Source organism: Colobus angolensis, unplaced genomic scaffold, assembly GCF_000951035.1.
Source record: "Colobus angolensis palliatus isolate OR3802 unplaced genomic scaffold, Cang.pa_1.0 Scaffold101, whole genome shotgun sequence".
Classification (NCBI taxonomy): Eukaryota; Metazoa; Chordata; class Mammalia; order Primates; family Cercopithecidae; genus Colobus; species Colobus angolensis.
This window is the reverse complement of record NW_012111031.1, coordinates 2652967-2671596: the sequence shown is the minus strand read 5'-3', so window position 1 is coordinate 2671596 and position 18630 is coordinate 2652967. Positions and strand designations below refer to the sequence as shown.

Below are 18630 nucleotides of genomic sequence, written 5' to 3'. Positions count from 1 at the left end.
GGAGGCTGAGGCAGGAGAATTGCTTGAACCCAGGAGGCAGAGGTTGCAGTGAGCCAAGATCACACCACTGTACTCTAGTCTGGCAACAGAGTGAGACTGTGTCTCAAAAAAAAAAAAAAAAAAGTATCCTGCATCTATAAATTACCAAAGAAAACCACCAAAAGATAGTATTTAGAAAGGCCAAATACCATCTTATATGCTTAGTTATACATTAGAAATATATATTTTTTAAAGAAAAAAATGATAGGTACTTCATGATAATATGATAAACCCCTCTCAAAACGAGTGGTTCTCTTCTAAGACTAAGAATTTATCAGTTTTCCTTGACTAAAACACTAAGAATATCTTTTTTCTGCTTTGAGGTAGTTTCAAGGGGTCAGCATATCCAACTCAAGGAGGTGCAAGAAACAAACTTACCACTTAAATGGTAATGCTAAGCAGTCACGTTCTCAAGCAGAGAAACTCTTTCCTAAGTACCTGGAATCTAAACATCTCTGTTAACCCTAAAAATCACTATATGCATAATCCTTACTCATTATCTGAACACAGAGCAAATTCACTTAGAAACAATGCTTACACGGGAACAGTCTTATCAAAACACACGATCACCTTACCTGATAAGAATTGCTGTTATGGTTATATGTAAGTAGAACTGTATTATTCCAAGAAGTAAAGGCACTTGTACAAATTCCTGCAATGCTTTCTTGTGTTTTATATGAAAGAAAAGAAGTAGAAAAAGGCTAATGGGGAAACTTTTTTAAATTCCAGAGATCCTCACGAGGCATCGAATCAAGCTGCTATGGATACACGAAGCAGCTTTCAACTGCCCACAGCTGAGTTAATAATCAGTGTCTTAATCAAAGACCTCAGCTTCCAAGGCTGGATGAACCTGTGTCCCTTGGTAGCCTGTTGTTACCAGAGCAACTCCTAGAGGAGGGACAACAGCTAAAACCTAGGCTGAAACTTAACAAATGAGCGTATCTGCAAGCTTTATCATCAGAATCTCCCAAGGAATTACCTTTCACCTACGCCCTGACCTTAACTGACAGCCCTCCCTCCACCCCATGCAAAGCAGAGCTCTCCTGGCTACGGAGGAAAGGTGGAAAACCTCTCAAAAGTCAGGCTTTCCCTGACCTTGTAACCTGGATCACTGGTGGGCAAAAGCATACAAATGACTAAGATGGGCCAAGAGTCAAGGAGTCTAGATTGCTACCCCCACCCATCCAAAAAAAAAGCACACTTCTCATCAGTGCTTCAACTTCTGCATCCAGTCTTAGGCTGAAATGACCCTTTCTCCTCTTTGCTCCTGGCAACAAGTATAGTATGTCCTTTCAGAGAAGAAATCCTCCTCAGAGGGGTGAATTCACCATGTGACTTTCTTTCTAACACTCAGCTGAGATCCCAAAGTGAGAGGGAAAAACACTTTTGACTTTTAGTGGGTGGAAGGGAAAGAAGTTATCTAGGACAGTGGTACCCAACCTTTTTGGTACCAGGGACCAGTTTTGTGGAAGACAATTTTTCCACAGACCAGGGCGGGGAGGGGGATAGTTTCAGGATGATTCAAGCACATTATGTTTATTGTACACTTAATTTTTATTATTGTTACACTGTAATATGTAATGAAATAATTACATAACTCACCATAATGCAGAATCAGTGGGAGTCCTGAGCTTGTTTTCCTACAACTGGACAGCCCCATCTGGGGGTGACGGGAGACAGTGACAGATCATCTAGGCATTAGATTCTCATAAGGAGCTCGCAACCTGTATCCCTTGCATGTGCAGTTCACAAAAGGGCTCACGCTTCTATGAGAATCTAATGCTGCTGCTGATCTGACGGGAGGTGGAGCTCAGGCGGTAATGTGAGTGATGGGGAGCAGCTGTAAATACAGATGCAGCTTTGCTCACTGCCACTCATGTCCTGCTGTGCAACCCAGTTAATAACAGGCCACAGACCAGTACAGGCATATGGCCCGGGGTTTGGGGACCCCCGATCTAGGAGGATATATTCAATGACCATATTTTTCCCAAACTTAACATTTAAATTGTTAGGACATTTGTTCTGAAAACAATGCCTATGCCACTGTAAGACATAAGAACTGGGGGAAGCCTTTTATAACAAGGCCAGGTGAAGTAGTACATAGAAATCTGAAGATGCGTACAGAAGTGCTTTAGCTGGGTGTGCTATACACGTGCGATTCTAGCCAAATAGTCCCATTCAGCGAACCAATTATTTTCCAATCACAATACTCACTGCAAAAAAAAAACAACAACAACAACTCTATTATCCCTAAAGAACATGGCAAAATTAAGTGAAAGGGAGTGTTTGATTGATTTCACTTTAAGGCAAGCTTAACTCTTCCTAAGCATCCTTTTGCCCCCATGACTGGTCACCTAATGATGGGACAACTCCACCTGTCTAACACACCTAAGTATGACATGTTTTAGAAAACTAACCTTCAGTATCAATTGCTGAGCAACCCAAACACCTTAACTGCCAAGAACTACATTAATTTTCAAGCACAGAGCATCATGACCCACTTATTCCCTTTGCTTATAAATAAAAGAACAACTTAAAAGAAGTATGCTAGCAAAAAGGCAAAAACAAACAAGAAATAAAAGAAAAAGATTAAAGTCACCTTGTAAATAGCTACTCAGCTTTAAGACATCCTAGCTTTTTCAGTCAATAGTGGACTCTTAAAGAAGACAATATGCAGAAAAGGTACAGATTATGTAACCAAAGATCACTCCAAATTCTACTACCCTTTATAATACCTCTGTTTTGATGCCCTTCTGAAATAAAAGAATTTGAAATCAGTTGAAAGACAAAGATAGAAAGAAGATGGGGTTAATGTGTCACCTTAAAAACCAGAAGTTGTTCGCTTTATTGAGACAGGGTCTTGCTCTGTCACCTAGGCTGGAGTGCAGTGGTGCGATCACCGCTCACTGCAGCCTTGACCTCCCAGGCTCAAGCAATTCTCCACCTCAGTCTTCTGAGTAGCTGGCACTACAGGCACATACCGCTACTTCTGGTTATTTTTTACAGAGATGGGATTTCGCCATGTTGCCCAGGCTGGTCTAAAACTCCTGGGCTCAAGCAATCCACCCGCCTTGACCTTCCAAAGTGCTGAGATCACAGGTGTGAGCCACCACACCCAGCCGGTTCTTCACTTTTTTGAAAGTTCATTTTTGAACCGGGCATGGTGGCTCACGCCTGTAATCCCAGCACTTTGGGAGGTTGAGGTGGGTGGATCACAAGGTCAGGAGTTCCAGACCAGCCTGATTAACATGGTGAAACCCTGTCTCTACCAAAAATATAAAAGAATTAGCCGGGCATGGTGGCACACTCCTGTAATCCCAGCTACTCAGGAGGCTGAGACAGGAGAACTGCTTGAACCTGGGATGCAGAGGTTACAGTAAGCCGAGATCGCGCCATTGCACTCCAGCCTGGGCAACAGAGTGAGACTCTGTCTCAAAAAAAAAAGAAAAAAAAGAAATTCCATTTTTGATTGGTATTATATCAAGTTCTGTAAGAAATCTAGTATAACAGAAGTGCTTAAGAACAGGTTACCTAAATACTTATACATGAACATTCATAACAGCACTACCCATGAGAGTCAAAGGTGGGAACAACCCACATGTCCATCAACAGTTAAATGACAAACAAAATATGGTGTGTATATATATAATGGAATATTATTCAGTCATAAAAGGGAATGAAATATGGAGACATATTACAACATCAATGGGCCTCAAAAACATTAAGTAAAAGAAGCCAGACACATGGGTCACACATTGTATGCTTCCACTTATATGAACTATCCAGAGTCGGTAAACCCATAGAAACAAAAAGCAAACTAGTGGTTGCTAGGGGCTGGGGGGAAGGGAGAATGGAGTGTGACAAATTAACATATAAGGGCTTTCTTTTGGGGTGATGAAAACATTTTAGAATTTGACATAAAAGGTGGATGCAGGCCAGGTGCGGTGGCAGGTGGATCACCTGAGGTCAGGAGTTCGAGAACAATCTGGCTAACATGGTGAAACCCCACCTCTACTAAAAATACAAAATTTAGCTGGGTGTGGTGGCAGGTGCCTGTAGTCTTAGCTGCTTGGGAGGCTGAGGCAGAAGAATCACTTGAACTCGGGAGGTGGAGGTTGCAGTGATCTGAGACTGCACCACTGCACTCCAGCCTGGGCAACAGAACGAGACTCTGCCTCAAAAAAAAAAAAAGGGTGGATGTACAACATTATGAATGTTCTAAATGCAACTAAACTGTACCCTTCACAATGGTTAATTGCATGTTATGCAAATTTGATATCAATTGAAATAAAAGCACTTATGAGAGAAAATGTAAAGTTCACGGTAATACTTTATAATATATGAATACATTTGATTATGCATATCTAATTTGAGGGAAGCTATGAAAGCTAATAGAGAATAAAACATTCTAAGAGATCCCAAAAGCAGCAAAGACACGGGAAAACTGGTCACTTGGTAGCACCATTCTTCCTGGGTGGAGGTGGCCTTGCACTTTCTTACCCACAGACAGGAGGCGCCACGAGACGGCGGGAGTGGCAAAGCAGGCAAACACGTCATCGGTGCAGGAGAAGTGGGTGAGGTGCGGGAGGATCACGGACTGACCCCGGCACTGGCCCCACATGTACACGTGCCCACCCTGCGTCTTGGCTGCAGACGTGTGGGCAGAGTGACAGGCTGCAATCTCTACCACCCTGAAAAGTTTTAAGAAAAATGCATGTCACTTCATGAACACAGAAGCCCACAGCAGACCACACAAGGCAATTTAAAAGTTCATGCTTGCAACACCTCAGAAAATAACAGTCCAGGTTCCAGATACACTAGCTGCCAAGTCACACAAACAAAAGCAACAGATCAGGGCAAGAGCACTGTTCTCCTTTCCCAAATGGCCACTTCTCGTCCTCAGCTCACTGTGAGTTAGGATAGATCACACAGACCGCCGAGGAAAACTTGGAAAACAGACTAGCAAATCCAAGCAAATGAGGAAAGTGGACACTGACAAAATGCCCTAACAAATGTGATGGCTTAAATGCCATTTTTTTTTTTTTTTTGAGACAGGATCTCACTCTGTCACCCAGGCTGGAGTGCAGTGGCATGACCATGGCTCATTGCAGCCTCGACTTCCCAGGCTCAAGCAATCCTCCCACCTCAGCCTCCCAGACCATAGCTGCACCACCACACCCGGCTAATTTTTGTATTTTTTATAGAGACAGGGTCTCGCTATGTTGCCAAGGCTGGTCACCAACTCCTGGACTCAAGTGATCCTCTGCCTACGCCTCCCAAAGTGCTGGGATTACAGGTGTGCACCATCGTGTCTGGCCCATTTCTTTATAAATGTAACTTTTTCTCTCATCTCCTACCAGAGCTCAGAACACTCACTGGGCTGATAAGCATTGGCTGAGGGGTCACAGACTCTGAACGTTCCAATCCAAAGGAAAACAAGCCAAACTTACTATATTTCTTAGTAGTATGTTTCTTGGGTTAGGTCCCCTAATCAGAAGTCAGCACTCCAGGACATAGAAGGTAAGACCTTACAATTAGGCTGAACAACATCAAGCATCTATTCCAGTAACACATATCACATCAAAGCAATATTTAAACAGATAATGTCCTTTCAAGAGCAGATTTTTATTTAAAAGTTGTTTTACTTGGCTCAAAGTTTATATTATACCGTAAACATCAACATGGCCATAGACCCTACTTGTCTTCCATACTAAAAGGGCAACAGCAAGACTGCAGTAATTATACCAAGATGCATTCACACCTATCAATCACAGGTGGTTATTTCAGAGAGCTACATAAGAATCATACCAACCTCATGTTCATTCTGGCTGCTACTCAAAACACTTCTGCATAGGCCAGGCACAGTGGGGCTCAGGCCTATAATCCCAGCACTTTGGGAGGCCAAGGTGGGTAGATCACTTGAGGCCAGGAATTCAAGAGCAGCCTGGCCAACATGGCGAAACCCTATCTCTACTAAAAAATACAAAAATTAGCTGGGCATGGTGGTACACACCTGTAATCCCAGCTACTCAGGAGACTGAGGCAAGAGAATCACTTGAACCCAGGAGGTGGAAGTTGCAGTGAGCGGAGATCATGCCACTGCACTCCAGCCTGGGTGACAGAGACCCAAAAAGGGAAGGGAAGGGGGAAGGGGGAATGGGGAAAGGGGAAGTTTACCTCTTTCGTCCAAAATGAGAATGTTAATGAACAGAAGAATCACAAAGCCAAACACCACAGCTCTGCCACACACAGCCCCAAGGCCACATTGCACACACAGTCCCAAGACATGACACAGCCAAGTTACCTTTCTTTCTCCACCATGATGTGTGCTGGGCTTAGCAGGTTATTTTTATTGCCAGTTCCCAGCTGCCCATATGTGTTAGCTCCCCAGGCATAGAGCAAGCCCTCATCTGTTAGTGCTAGAGTATGTGCGTAGCCGCAGACAATCTGCAAGTAAATTGAAATGGTTACCATTAGCAGGAAAACAGGAAGGGCAGGGAGAACATCTACTAAAAGGCTACAGCCAGCTTCTGCAGAATGCCCATTCATCATCAGGGATGGACTGACATTTGCTGGAACATTAAAAAAGCATTAGAAAAGCCTAAACCTTAGGCTACTGAATTTTTCCATTGTTTCTTTTAATTTGTTGAGGCTGTTTTGCCAACACCATAGTCTTGCTTCTCCTCGTGGGAAGTTAGGGAAGATATAATATTAAAGGTGGAAGATGAAGGCACAGAGTATTGCCAGAAAAGACTGACTAAAGAGTAAACCTCCAATATTTCTCCAAGTTAGAGCAGGGAAGGTAGCCAGGAAGCCACTAACTGAGAGGGCACCGCACGTACCTGGTTCACACACACGCTGTGCAAAGCGGCCACTCTCACAGGGGTCAGCTGGTTGCCATTGTTTCCCAAGCCCAGCTGCCCGTTGCCATTGTAACCCCAGCCATACACCTTAGAGAGGACAGAAGGGAGAGAATGAGTTTTTTAAACTGCTGGTAAGAAGGAAGAGACAAAAAACCAGTCCATCTAAACAAATCAGATACTTCCAACACCTATATTCTACTCTATGCTCCTGCAACTGATCTCCAAACAGAAGCTGTTTTGGAGAAGGGGATGACAGAATTGGGCTCAGTTTCTACTCCATGACTTACTAGTTACATAGTCCGGGGCAAGTCACTCTTTCCTGTTTAATATATGAGGAAGTTGAGCCTCACTAACAATTATTAAACACCTACTGTATGTCAGAACACTCTGAAAGGTACTAGTTTTTGGTCACAGTTTAACAGGCGAAATAGATACATGCAAATTCTTTGCTGATGAGTAGCAATAGATATAATCTATTTGCTACAATAGATATAATCAACGCACTTCAGAACAGCAAGGAAGAAGGCTTTAGCTCCAGGAAGAAAGATTAAGGAAGACTTTTCAAAAAGTGGAGATTGGAGCAGAGCTGAAGGATGAAGGAGAGCAAAAACATTCCAAGCAGAAGGCATTGACTATGTTAGAAGCTAGTTTAGAAGATAAGTAGGTGGGCCTGGCTGGACACACCTGTGGTAGTAGTAGTAGAAAGACTAGAAGAAGGCCGGGCGCAGTGGCTCACGCCTGTAATCCCAGCACTTTGGGAGGTCAAGGTGAGCAGATCACAAGGTCAGGAGATCGAGACCATCCTGGCCAACACGGTGAAACCCCGTCTCTAGTAAAAATACAAAAATTAGCTGGGCGTGGTGGCATGTGCCTGTAAACCCAGCTACTCGGGAGGCTGAGGCAGGAGAATCGCTTAAACCTGGGAGGCACAGGTTACAGTGAGCCAAGATCGGGCCACTGTATTCCAGCCTTCCAGCCTGGCAACAACAACAAAAAAAGACAGAAAGGAAAGGCAAGAGCTCAGAGGGAAAGTGACAAAAAACATACCAGGGAAAGTACATCTATAAATTTCTCATTGAAATATTAATTTAATTTGCATTTTTGAAAGATAATGCTGGCCACAGTATGAAAGATGATAGAGCGTATAAGGCTAGAGGCAGGAAGAACCTTTAGGAGGTCATTTCTTCTCTCGTTAGCAAATAGGTGAGTTCTGATGAGGCGCTAAACTAAGGAGTGACAGCAGGATCAAGAGAGGGAAAGAAGAGGAAAGAGGATTAAAAACAGAGGACTTCCCAGAACGCAACGGTCCCTTGGATACAGAGAGTGAGAGGAGGCCCATCTGCTGAAAGTAACAGAGCTAGGCATAGTTTGACAGGAGTGTTAAAGGTTCCAAACAGCCATAGGAAAAACTACTGACCAGGAACAAACAAAGGCCTTGCTCAAATTACAAATCCAAGATTTGTGGTGGCATCGAGACCCACAGCAATGCAGGGTGGCAGACACAGACTGGGGCTTTTCAGGGTAACATGATGGAGGGGAAAGGGGGAATGGACTTTAGGGGCCTGGGGAGAGATGGTTAAAGGCACTTTCACCCAGTGCCAGAATTGTAACAGACATGAACTTTCTGGAGAGAAATTTGGCAATGGCTATCAATATTTTAAATGGCATACTTCTTGACCCAGAAATTCTTTGGGAATTTATTCTATAGAAATACTTGTATAAGTGTACAAAGATACACACACAGAGAGTAACACAGAAAATCACCACAACTCTGTCTACAACAGCAAAAAATTAGAAAACTGGTATGTTCATCAGTAGAGCTCTGGATGTGGGTCATTCATGGAAGCCAATCTCAGCAGCCATAATGATGGAAAGCCACATAAATGGTCTGACCATAGACACAGTTAAACAAAGGATGCTACACAGGGGAGCAGGAAGCAGGCTGAAGAATAGCAGAGAAAAGCCGTGGTAGGTATAATCATCCCACTTTTTTAAAACAAGATAATTATACTCACCCACATATAACTGTTTAAGGGAAAAATCCAAAAAGATAAGTATGAAACTATTGACAAGATTGGGAAAAGGTATTCACCTTTTATCTTATCTGTTTCACTTCTCTTCCTTTACTTTGTTAACATAGCCATATAATAATAACCTAAAAATTAAACTTATTTTTAAAAATAAGAGAATACTGGAATGGAGGATATTCAATGGCCATCCCAAGGAATTCTGAAGTCATCTTCATGATACTGAGATTGAGTTTTAAAAAAATAAGTTAACATAAGTTAAGGTCTATGCATAAACTCTAAAGCACCCTAGCACAGGGGTCCCTAATCCCCAGGCCATGAGCCGCAGACCGGTACCAGTCCGTGCCCTGTTAGGAACTGCGCCACACAGCAGGTGGTGAATGGTGAGCAAGAGAGTATTACTGCCTGAGCTCCACCTCCTGTCAGATCAACGGCGGCATTAGATTCTCATAGCAGCATGAACCCCACTGTGAACTGCACAACGAGGCATCTAGGCTGCGCACTCCATATGAGAATCTAACTAATGCTTGATGACCTGAGGTGGAACAGTTTCATCCCAAAACTGTGCCCCCAACACCGCCATCCGTGGAAAAATTGTCTTCCATGAAACCAGTCCCTGGTGCCAAAAAGGCTGGGGACCACTGCCCTAGCACACCAATGCATGATGCCAAAACATGTGTGTCCAGGGTCATATCTTTGTATAATTTTCATGCACTAAAATATGCATAGGTAGTAAACGGTCTGTTTAAGTGGAAGTTGCAACCAGAGATCAATTTCATAGAAATAACCATCAGCTCAAAAGTGACCACAGTAGGGGTAACTAAACGGAGAGTTGTTAAAAGTAGCTAACAACAGTCAGGACCCCACAAAAAATCTGCTTTTGCAAGTTGCTTCCTCCTGTGAACATTCAAGATACAGGTAGGTACTTCCACAAGGACTTCATCAGCTAATTTTAAAATGTACAGTTGGTTTTTTTTCATTGGAAGACAAAGGTAGGATTAAATTCTTTTATCTATTACATTAAATATCACCAACAAACACCTACAGGCATTAGGCTCTTTGGATCTCGCAAAAAATACAATTTAGACAGACAGAATCTTTACTTTCAGGTAAATCTTGGAATTTAGAAAAGTCACACTGAGCAGCAACCTCCAGCTCCTCAGTCAGTAATCAGTTAACTTTCAGTGGAGCTACCAAAACAAAGCACTCTTCCTTCTTCGATCTGATACAGTCACCTTGTGAAGAAACTCACATGTAATTGAAAAACGAGGTAGAAAGGGAAACGGGAGTGGAGACACCTCACCTCACCATTGTCCAGAACAGCCATGGATGAAGTCTGACCACAGGCAATGCCAACTACCCTCTTAATATGTAAACAGTTTGTAACTTTTCGAGGAGTTGGTTGATTTGCTGTAGAACCTGATCCCACTTGGCCACAGTTGTTATAACCCCAAGCAAATACCTACAAGAGAAAGGAAAAGGAAAGAATAGTCAGGGTGAAAATTCCACCCCAACACAAATAATCATAAAAATTAAAATCAACCTACTTAATGAGTACTTAAGATGTGCTAAATGGTTGTATATGCTTTACACATATTAACCTATTTAACCTGCCTAGTAATCCTGCAAAGTGACCCTAGAGTAGGTAGTGCCCACTTTATATATCTCTATTTTATACATGGAAACTGAAACACAAGAGAGGTAAAGTGACTTGTTTGCGGTACCAAAGCTGGTAAGCAGCGCTAAGAGAATTTAACCCCAAGCAGTCCAGCTATGCTCTTAACTACCATGCTATATTCCCTCTATAATGTCTGTGTGTGTGTATACACACACATACACATACATACATACTAATGTGGCATCAATAGGAAATGCGGTATATGCCACATAAGTATCAGTGATGTAAAAATTTTGCTCAACTCTTTGGGCACAAATATTCATTGTTTTCCATGGAAACCATTATTTTTGTTTTGTTTTGTTTTGTTTGAGAGGGAGTCTCGCTCTGTCGCCCAGACTGGAGTGAAGTGGCGTGATCTCCGCTCACTGCAAGCTCCGCCTCCCGGGTTCACGCCATTCTCCTGCCTCAGCCTCCCGAGTAGCTGGGACCACAGGCACCCACCACCACGCCTGGCTAATTTTTTGTATTTTCAGTAGAGACGGGTTTCGCGGTGTTAACCAGGATGGTCTCGATCTTCTGATCTCGTGATCCGCCCACCTAGGCCTCCCAAAGTGCTGGGATTACAGGTGTGAGCCACCACGCCCAGCCCCATGGAAACCATTCTAAATAAGACTATAAACAGAGAGATGAATTAGGGAGGGAGGTTTTGGCAGTAGAGAAAATAACTTCCTCCAACATTAGGAAAATGTCTAAGACCCCACTGCCCACCCTGCTTCACATGGCTGCAGGAGGTGGTCCACATATATACTGAGTGTGGCTTCCACAATTCTTTCTTGTCTGATGCTGGCCAAGGCAACATCAGTAGATCCCTCTGGTGAATATGTGTTACAGGTTCATCTCACGGGTACAAAACAAATAACCTGCAACACCTCCTCAAAGTATATTCACATAAATATCTACTTTAATTATGCAAATATTAATATTCAGTATAATTATTCAAAGTACCATATGCTTAAGATTAAAATAAAGCAGGAATCCAGCCTGCATAAATGAACAAGTCTGAGCTAATTTCAGCAATCATTCTTCTGGCACTTCTCAAATAAAGCATGTTCCCTTGCAGTGCTGCTGCCTCTTGTTTAATTGGGGCTGTAGTTCTACTAACCAAGAAATGGACTAGGAAACAGTGGCTCTAGGGCATGAGGCCTGTGTGCTATGCCTGGCTCCAGCACATCCCCGTCATGAAATCTTGGTCTCCCTGAGCTTTTGGGTTTGTTCACCTATAACTTGTCCTACTTAATAAAATCTCTGTAAATATCACTGAGGAACTTCAAAGAGAGGAACAGTATGATCTAACTTGTGTTTTAGAAACCAAAGGGGACAGCAAAGCAAGACTGGACAAGTGGATCAACTTAAAAGTTACGGAATAGAAGGGTCTATGGCAGTAGTCTAGGCAGGAAATGACAAGACTTGACCAAAAGCAATGGAAATGGAGAGGAACAAAATGGCATAAAAGATTAGGAGACAGAATCAATAGGATGAATGACCTTGAAGATAAGCACGAACTTGGGGGCTAAACAAGTGTTACAGTACCTACTACAAGGATGGTAAAGTTATTTTTTCCCAACTCATTACATACACTGAAAAATAAAATAGACCTTAAGGATGAGGTCACTAAAAAAAGAAAGTACAGAACAGTGTCACACATCTGAGCTACAGTCTCAGCAAAGAGCATGGGACTCAGCTGCCTTAAGAATGAACTCTAGGTTGGGGGCAGTAGCTCACACCTATAATCCCAGCATTTTGGGAGGCCAAGACAGGAGGATCACTTGAGCCCAAGGGTTCAAGACCAGCCTGGGCAACATGGCCAGATTCTTGTCTCTACAAAAAAAAAAAAATTTTAAAGAATGAATTCTACTGCCATCAAAAGTGTAATCTTGATCACACAATACACGTTATGCTAGAGAGAGAGCGCATTCCCACAAGGTTTTTAGCTATATGTGCAAGGCTACAATATTCACACCACATTAAGTACAAATATGGTCATTAAAATCAAAGGACTTTCACAATAGCCAAAAGTGGAAATAACCCAAACATCCATGAACAGATGAACAGAAAAACAAAATGTGGTTTACAGCAGGTCCTTGAAAAACGTCATTTCATTCAACATCATTTTGCTATAACACCAATGAGAAAAAATGTCAATTCCCGGCCAGGGCCACTGTCTGTGGAGTCTGCATGTCCCATGTCTGTGTGGGTTTTCTCTGGGTACTCTGATTTCCTCCCAAACCCCAAAGCTGTGCAGACTAGGCTGTGTCTAAGCTGGGTACATGTCTCCATGGTTCCAGTAAGAGTGTGGGGGTATACATGAGTGCACCCTGTGTCCTGTCCAGGGCTACTTCCCACCTCGTGTCCTGCGCTGCCAGAAGAGGCTGTGGCCACCTGCAACCCTGAACTGGAACAAATGGGTTGGAAAATGAATGAATGAATACAAATTATTAGAAAATAAAAATTCACAAAGTAGGCTGGTCATGGTGGCTCATGCCTGTATTCCCAGCACTTTGGGAGGCCAAGGCGGGAGGATCACCTGAGGTCAGGAGTTCGAGACCAGGCTGGCCAACATGGTGAAACCCCGTCTCTACTAAAAATACAAAAAAATTAGTCAAGTGCCTGTAATCCCAGCTACTTGGGAGGCTGAGGCAGGAGAATCACTTGTACCCAGGAGGCGGAGGTTGCAGTGAGCCGAGATTGTACCACTGCACTCCAGCCTGGGCAAGAAGGGCAAAACTCTGAGTCAAAAAAAAAAAAAAAAAATTCACAAAGTAGACAATAACCATACAAATGCACTGAAATAAACAACGCAGTCAAAAACCCTCAGTGAGCTGCCACATTTGTGATTGTTTGCTTTTGAACTCTGTGGTGGTAGGAGGTGCTCCTTATAATTTCTGCTTTGCAAACATTTATTCCTTGACTTAACCCACCACCACTATGATCGCCCCCACTCAGTGATTCACCAGAAATTGGGTAAATAATTCTCTTACTTGCTTTTATTAATCTTTGTTAAATATATGTATAGTTTGCATTTATTTCAATGTTTAATGTAAGAGGTAGTTTGGGTCTTCAGAAGTTTGGTGATGTCTTCGTGACCAGAAACATACCATAGGAACTTAACTCTTGTTTTTATCAATTAGCCAATGGTAAAACTGGTTTCATTACATGTCTTTTTGCTTAAAGTTGTAGTTTCCAAGAATCTATCAATGACATTATGTGGGCACTTACTATAGGTATCCAATGGAATATTACTAAGCCCTGAAAAGGAATGAAGAGAATCCTATCATATGGTACAAAGTGGATGAACCTTGAGGATATTATGCTAAGTGAGATAAACCAGTCACAAAAGGACAAATACTGTATAATTCCACTTACATGAGGTACCTAGAGTAATCAAACTCAAAGAGAGAGAGTAGAAAGTTGTTGCCAGGGGCTAGGGGAGGACATAATGGGAGTGAATGTTTACCAGGTACAGCACTGCAGTTTTGCAGGATGAAACAGTTCTGTGGGCGCATGGTGGTGACGGTTGTACGACAAGGTGAACGTACTTAACACCACTGAACTATACACTTAAAACTGGTGAAGCTGGCAAATTTTATGTTATGTGTATTTTACTACCATTAAAAAAAAAAGAATAAAGAATAAAAGCAGCATACGTACCTCTCCATCAGCTGCCAGAGCCATTGAATGATGTGAGCCACAAGCCACTTCCACCACTTGCTTGATCAAGAGATTGGTACAGACCTGGATGGGAGCAATGCCTTGGTTGGTCGTCCCGTTCCCAAGCTGGCTATATCCATTGTGGCCCCATGCATAAACCACTCCATCTGTACACACAAAGCACACAAAGAATCAGCTCCAAAAAGAAATAGTAACCCTATACTTTCCTCCCCAGAACTTCGTACAGCTCATTCTCCAGCCTTCATTTCTCTCCCATTGCCCCCTCTTCTCTATTAAGTAACCACGGACGGAGTAAGGGAGAGAGAGATAGGTGACAGAACGGGATAGACAGATGCAAAATCTTTAAAGAAAAAAACTTGGTAATAACATAGAAAGAAGATCAGCTTTGTGGTCAAAAGTCAAAGTTTACGTATATCAAAATTAGGCTTTCTAAAAACTTGGATTCATCTCAATAGCTTTTGTGACAGACACCAAGCAAAAGGCAGATGATAAGAAAGCTCAATGTTAATGTTTACCATTGCTTAACCAAATACCAAGTCACGGGGAACCCACAGAGGGTGTGTGGCTACTCGCTCACCAAGTACAGGGGAAAGAGACAGACTGTTTACAAGGGGAACAAAAGTCCCAGAGCTTCTTTCAAGCAGACTATTTTATTTTAGTGGCATAAAATCTGGCCTTTTTTTTTTTTTTTTTTTTTACATAAAGCAATCGTTTTTTATGCTCATTTATTCTGTGTCAGGAATTTGGACAGGGGACAATGAAGATGGCTTGTCTTTGCTTCACAGTGTGTGTGATCTCAGGAAGATTCAAAGGCTGGGGATGCCTTGAGGGCTGGGGACTAGGAACAACACCTGGAGGCACTGTCACTCACACTGCTGCGACTGTCTCTGGAAAGCATAATCAGCTTATTCTAAAGGATTCAACTCAGGAATAGCCAAATGCAGGAGACGCACAGGGCAAGGTATGTGGGGCTGAGGGGTGCATGGAGCGCCCATGCCCTCCCTGGCATGCCACCCCCTCCCAGCACCTTGATGTGCTCACCAACCCGGAAGCTTCTCTGTCTAAATTTTTTTTATAATGACTTTATCTTTTCTGAGATTCTGATGAAGACAACTTTTCTTGTGTTATCTCTTGAAGTACCATTGTTTCAGGCATTTCTTTGCACAGCACCCCCGAGTGCCAAGGGCAGATCTCCTAGAGTTATGCATTCTCCTCTCATCTTTCCCATGGTAATAAAACATCCCGACCTATAAAGGATAATCTGCCTGACAACAACACTCAAGGGTGACAGCAGAAATCCAAGTATTACAGTTAGTCACTGCTGGTCACTCACAGCAGTCCCCAGGCAACCAGGGGAAAGAGACTTCTACTTATCTACTCTAGAACGAAGACAGCCCACCCAAACTCAGGGTCCTCTTTCAGGTGACATGTGGCTCACAAGAGGCGTTCCCTCCTACAGAAATTATGACAGAAACCATAAATGGGAAATTTCATCCTGAGAAAGGTGAGGCTTAAGACTGAAAAAAAGAGTACAAAACACAAAAACTATGATCCATTATATTGTGTTAAAGTTACAGCAGGTGAAAGAAATGTCCAAACTAATGAGTGTTTTAATTCCTGAAAACAGAAAAATAGACTTAAATAGAGAAATACATACCTTGTTCTTGGATGGAAAAATTCAATATCATAAAGATTCTAGTTTTTCCTACATAAACTTATAAAGTTTAAATAGCAATAAAAGCTTAAAATTACTTTCTGGAGGTAGACAAATTGATTAGAAAGTTTAATGGGAAGAATAAGCAAACAAGAATAAATAGGAAAACCTTACAAAAAAAGCAAGAAGGTAGCCAATTCTACCGTTATTAAAACCTATAACAAGTTTCTATGAGCCTGGGCGAGCCTGTAATCCCAGCACTTTGGAAGGCTGAGGCAGGTGTATTGCTTGAGGTCAGGAGTTCAAGACCAGACTGGCCAACATAGAGAAACCCCATCTCTACTAAAAAAAAAATACAAAGATCAGCCAGGCATGGTGGCGTGCACCTGTAATCCCAGCTACTCAAGAGGCTGAGGCACAAGAATTGTTTGAAACCAGGAGGTGGAGGCTGCAGTGAGCTAAGATTGCGCCTTGCACTCCAGCCTGGGCAAAAAGAGCAAGACTCTATCTCAAAAAACAAAACAAATAAAAAAAGGTTAATTTAAAAATAACCTGTAATTCTAAATAATCTCAAAGAGAAGATGCCGAATCCATGAAACAATAGCAACAAGTTCGAGATCAAGAAAGAACACTTGGAAATAAAACAATGAAAATGTTAGAAATTTGACATAAGGGTTGTAAGATAAAGTTGAAGAAGTTTCCCAGAACACAGATGGGAGAGAACATTTTTTAAAGATGAGGAAGATCAGGCCAGGCATGGTGGTTCACACCTGTAATCCTGGCACTTTTGGAAGCCGAGGTGGGAGGACTGCTTGAGCCCAGGAGGTTACAGATATTAGCCACCTGCTCACACAGTGAGGCTACAGTGAGCCAAGATTGCACCACCGCACTCTAGCCTGGACAGAGAGACCCTGCCTCAAAAACAAAAAAAAGTAGGAAGATCACTCCAGAATCTCTAACTTCTTTCTAAGAAAAATTCCATAAAGGAGAATACAAAGAAGAAAATTTTTCTTTTTTTGAGATGGGGGTCTCACTCTGTCCCTCACTCTGTCACAAAGGCTGGAGTGCAGTGGCACAATCACAGCTCACTGCAACCTCAAACTCCTGGGCTCAGCCTCCTGAGTAGCTGGGACTACAGGTGTGTGCCACCATCCCCAGCTCTTTTTTTTTTTTTTTTTTTTTTAAGAAACATGGCCTCGCTATGTTGACCAGGCTGGTCTTCAACTCCCGGCCTGGAGCAAACGTCCTGCCTCGGCTTCCCAAAGGGCTGGGATTATAGGCACGAGCCACTACACACAGCCAACAAGGGAAATTATTCATGAAATATTACAAGAAAAATTTCTAGAAATAAAGAAATTTCCAGAAATGACCAATACATTAAAAATTATACCAGAGTACAGAATCATGATTATGTCACAATTCTTAAAAAAAAAAACACCTTAAAGCTTCCAAAGATGAAAAAACAGTCACATACAAAATAGCAAAAGTTGCCGAGTGTAGTGGCTCACACCTGTAATCCCAACACTTTGGGAGGCCGAGCCACAAGGATCACTTGAGCTCAGGAGTTTAAGACCAGCCTAGGCAACACAGTGAGACCTCGTCTCTACAAAAAAATTAAAAAACGAGGTGGGAGGATTGCTTGAGCCCAGGAGGTCGAGGTTGCAACGAGCCATAATTACTCCACTGCACTCCTGCCTGGGTGACAGAGAGAGACCCTGCCTCAAAAAAAAAAAAAAAATGCCGACTCGGTGGCTCATGCCTGTAATCCCAGCACTTTGGGAGGCCGACGTGGGTGGATCACCTGAGGCCGGGAGTTCGAGACCAGCCTGGTCAACATGGAGAAACCTCGTGTCTAATAAAAGTACAAAAAACAGCCAGGCGTGGTGGCACATGCCTCTAATTGTACTCGGGAGGCTGAGGCATAAGAATTGCTTGAACCCAGGAGGCCGATATTGCAGTGAGCCAAGATCGTGCCACTGCACTCCAGCCTGGGTGATAGCAAGACTCTGTCTCAAAAGAAAAAAAAGGAAAGAAAGAACCAGTGTGATGCCAGAAGGCATGATTACGCAAGGCAAAAGTGAGATAATCACCTCATTATGCTCAACTCCAGTTGTATTCATATCACATGATGATGCTCAGATTTGGATTTCACAGCTCTCTTGAGAAAGACACAGAGAACTTGAAGTGGATTCAGTTAGGAGTTACAGGCGCTCAGAAGGCTAGATACTAAAACCTGTGACAGCATCCTAGGGAGCTGGGATTGATTTCTCAGTCTAGACAAAGAAAGGCAGAGACACAAATCGTCTCCCAAATGCTACCCTAGACAATTACCCAACAAAAAGCTGAGGACCTCAGACAAAGAGAGCAAGAGTTAACGTGTCTGAAGTATAAAAGGAAGCATTTACGTTATAGATAATGAACTTTCAGAGAGCGCTGGGTGCCCACAGTACAGATCAATCACACACATACAAAATGTCTGCTCTCCCTTAGTGATCTTGAAGAGGCAGAGAAAAAAGGACAAGAACCTATCAACCCGCATCCCCAGTTCTTTCAATATGGCAACCACATGAACGCCAGTGAACAGACGAAGATTTCCCGATTCAAGATGCAAGAACTACACAAAGAAAGGAAAGCCACGTAGCATCTGTGTTTAGAAAAATGTACCGGCTGGATGCAGTGGCTCACGCCTGTAATCCCAGC

General features: G+C 42.8%; 1 protein-coding gene across 2 annotated transcripts in view; it reads right to left on the bottom strand.

Annotated features, from left to right (window-relative positions):
- The window catches only part of RCBTB1 (regulator of chromosome condensation (RCC1) and BTB (POZ) domain containing protein 1), a 51887-nt gene that overhangs the window by 14992 nt on the left and 18265 nt on the right, over positions 1 to 18630 (bottom strand). For both annotated transcript variants that reach the window (XM_011939382.1, XM_011939376.1), the window contains exons 5-9: positions 14256 to 14422; positions 10233 to 10391; positions 6882 to 6989; positions 6344 to 6486; positions 4540 to 4730 (exon numbers count right to left, since the gene is read on the bottom strand). In XM_011939382.1, coding sequence (XP_011794772.1) covers positions 4540 to 4730; positions 6344 to 6486; positions 6882 to 6989; positions 10233 to 10391; positions 14256 to 14422 — 768 coding nt within the window. The remainder of the gene's footprint in view (positions 1 to 4539; positions 4731 to 6343; positions 6487 to 6881; positions 6990 to 10232; positions 10392 to 14255; positions 14423 to 18630) is intronic.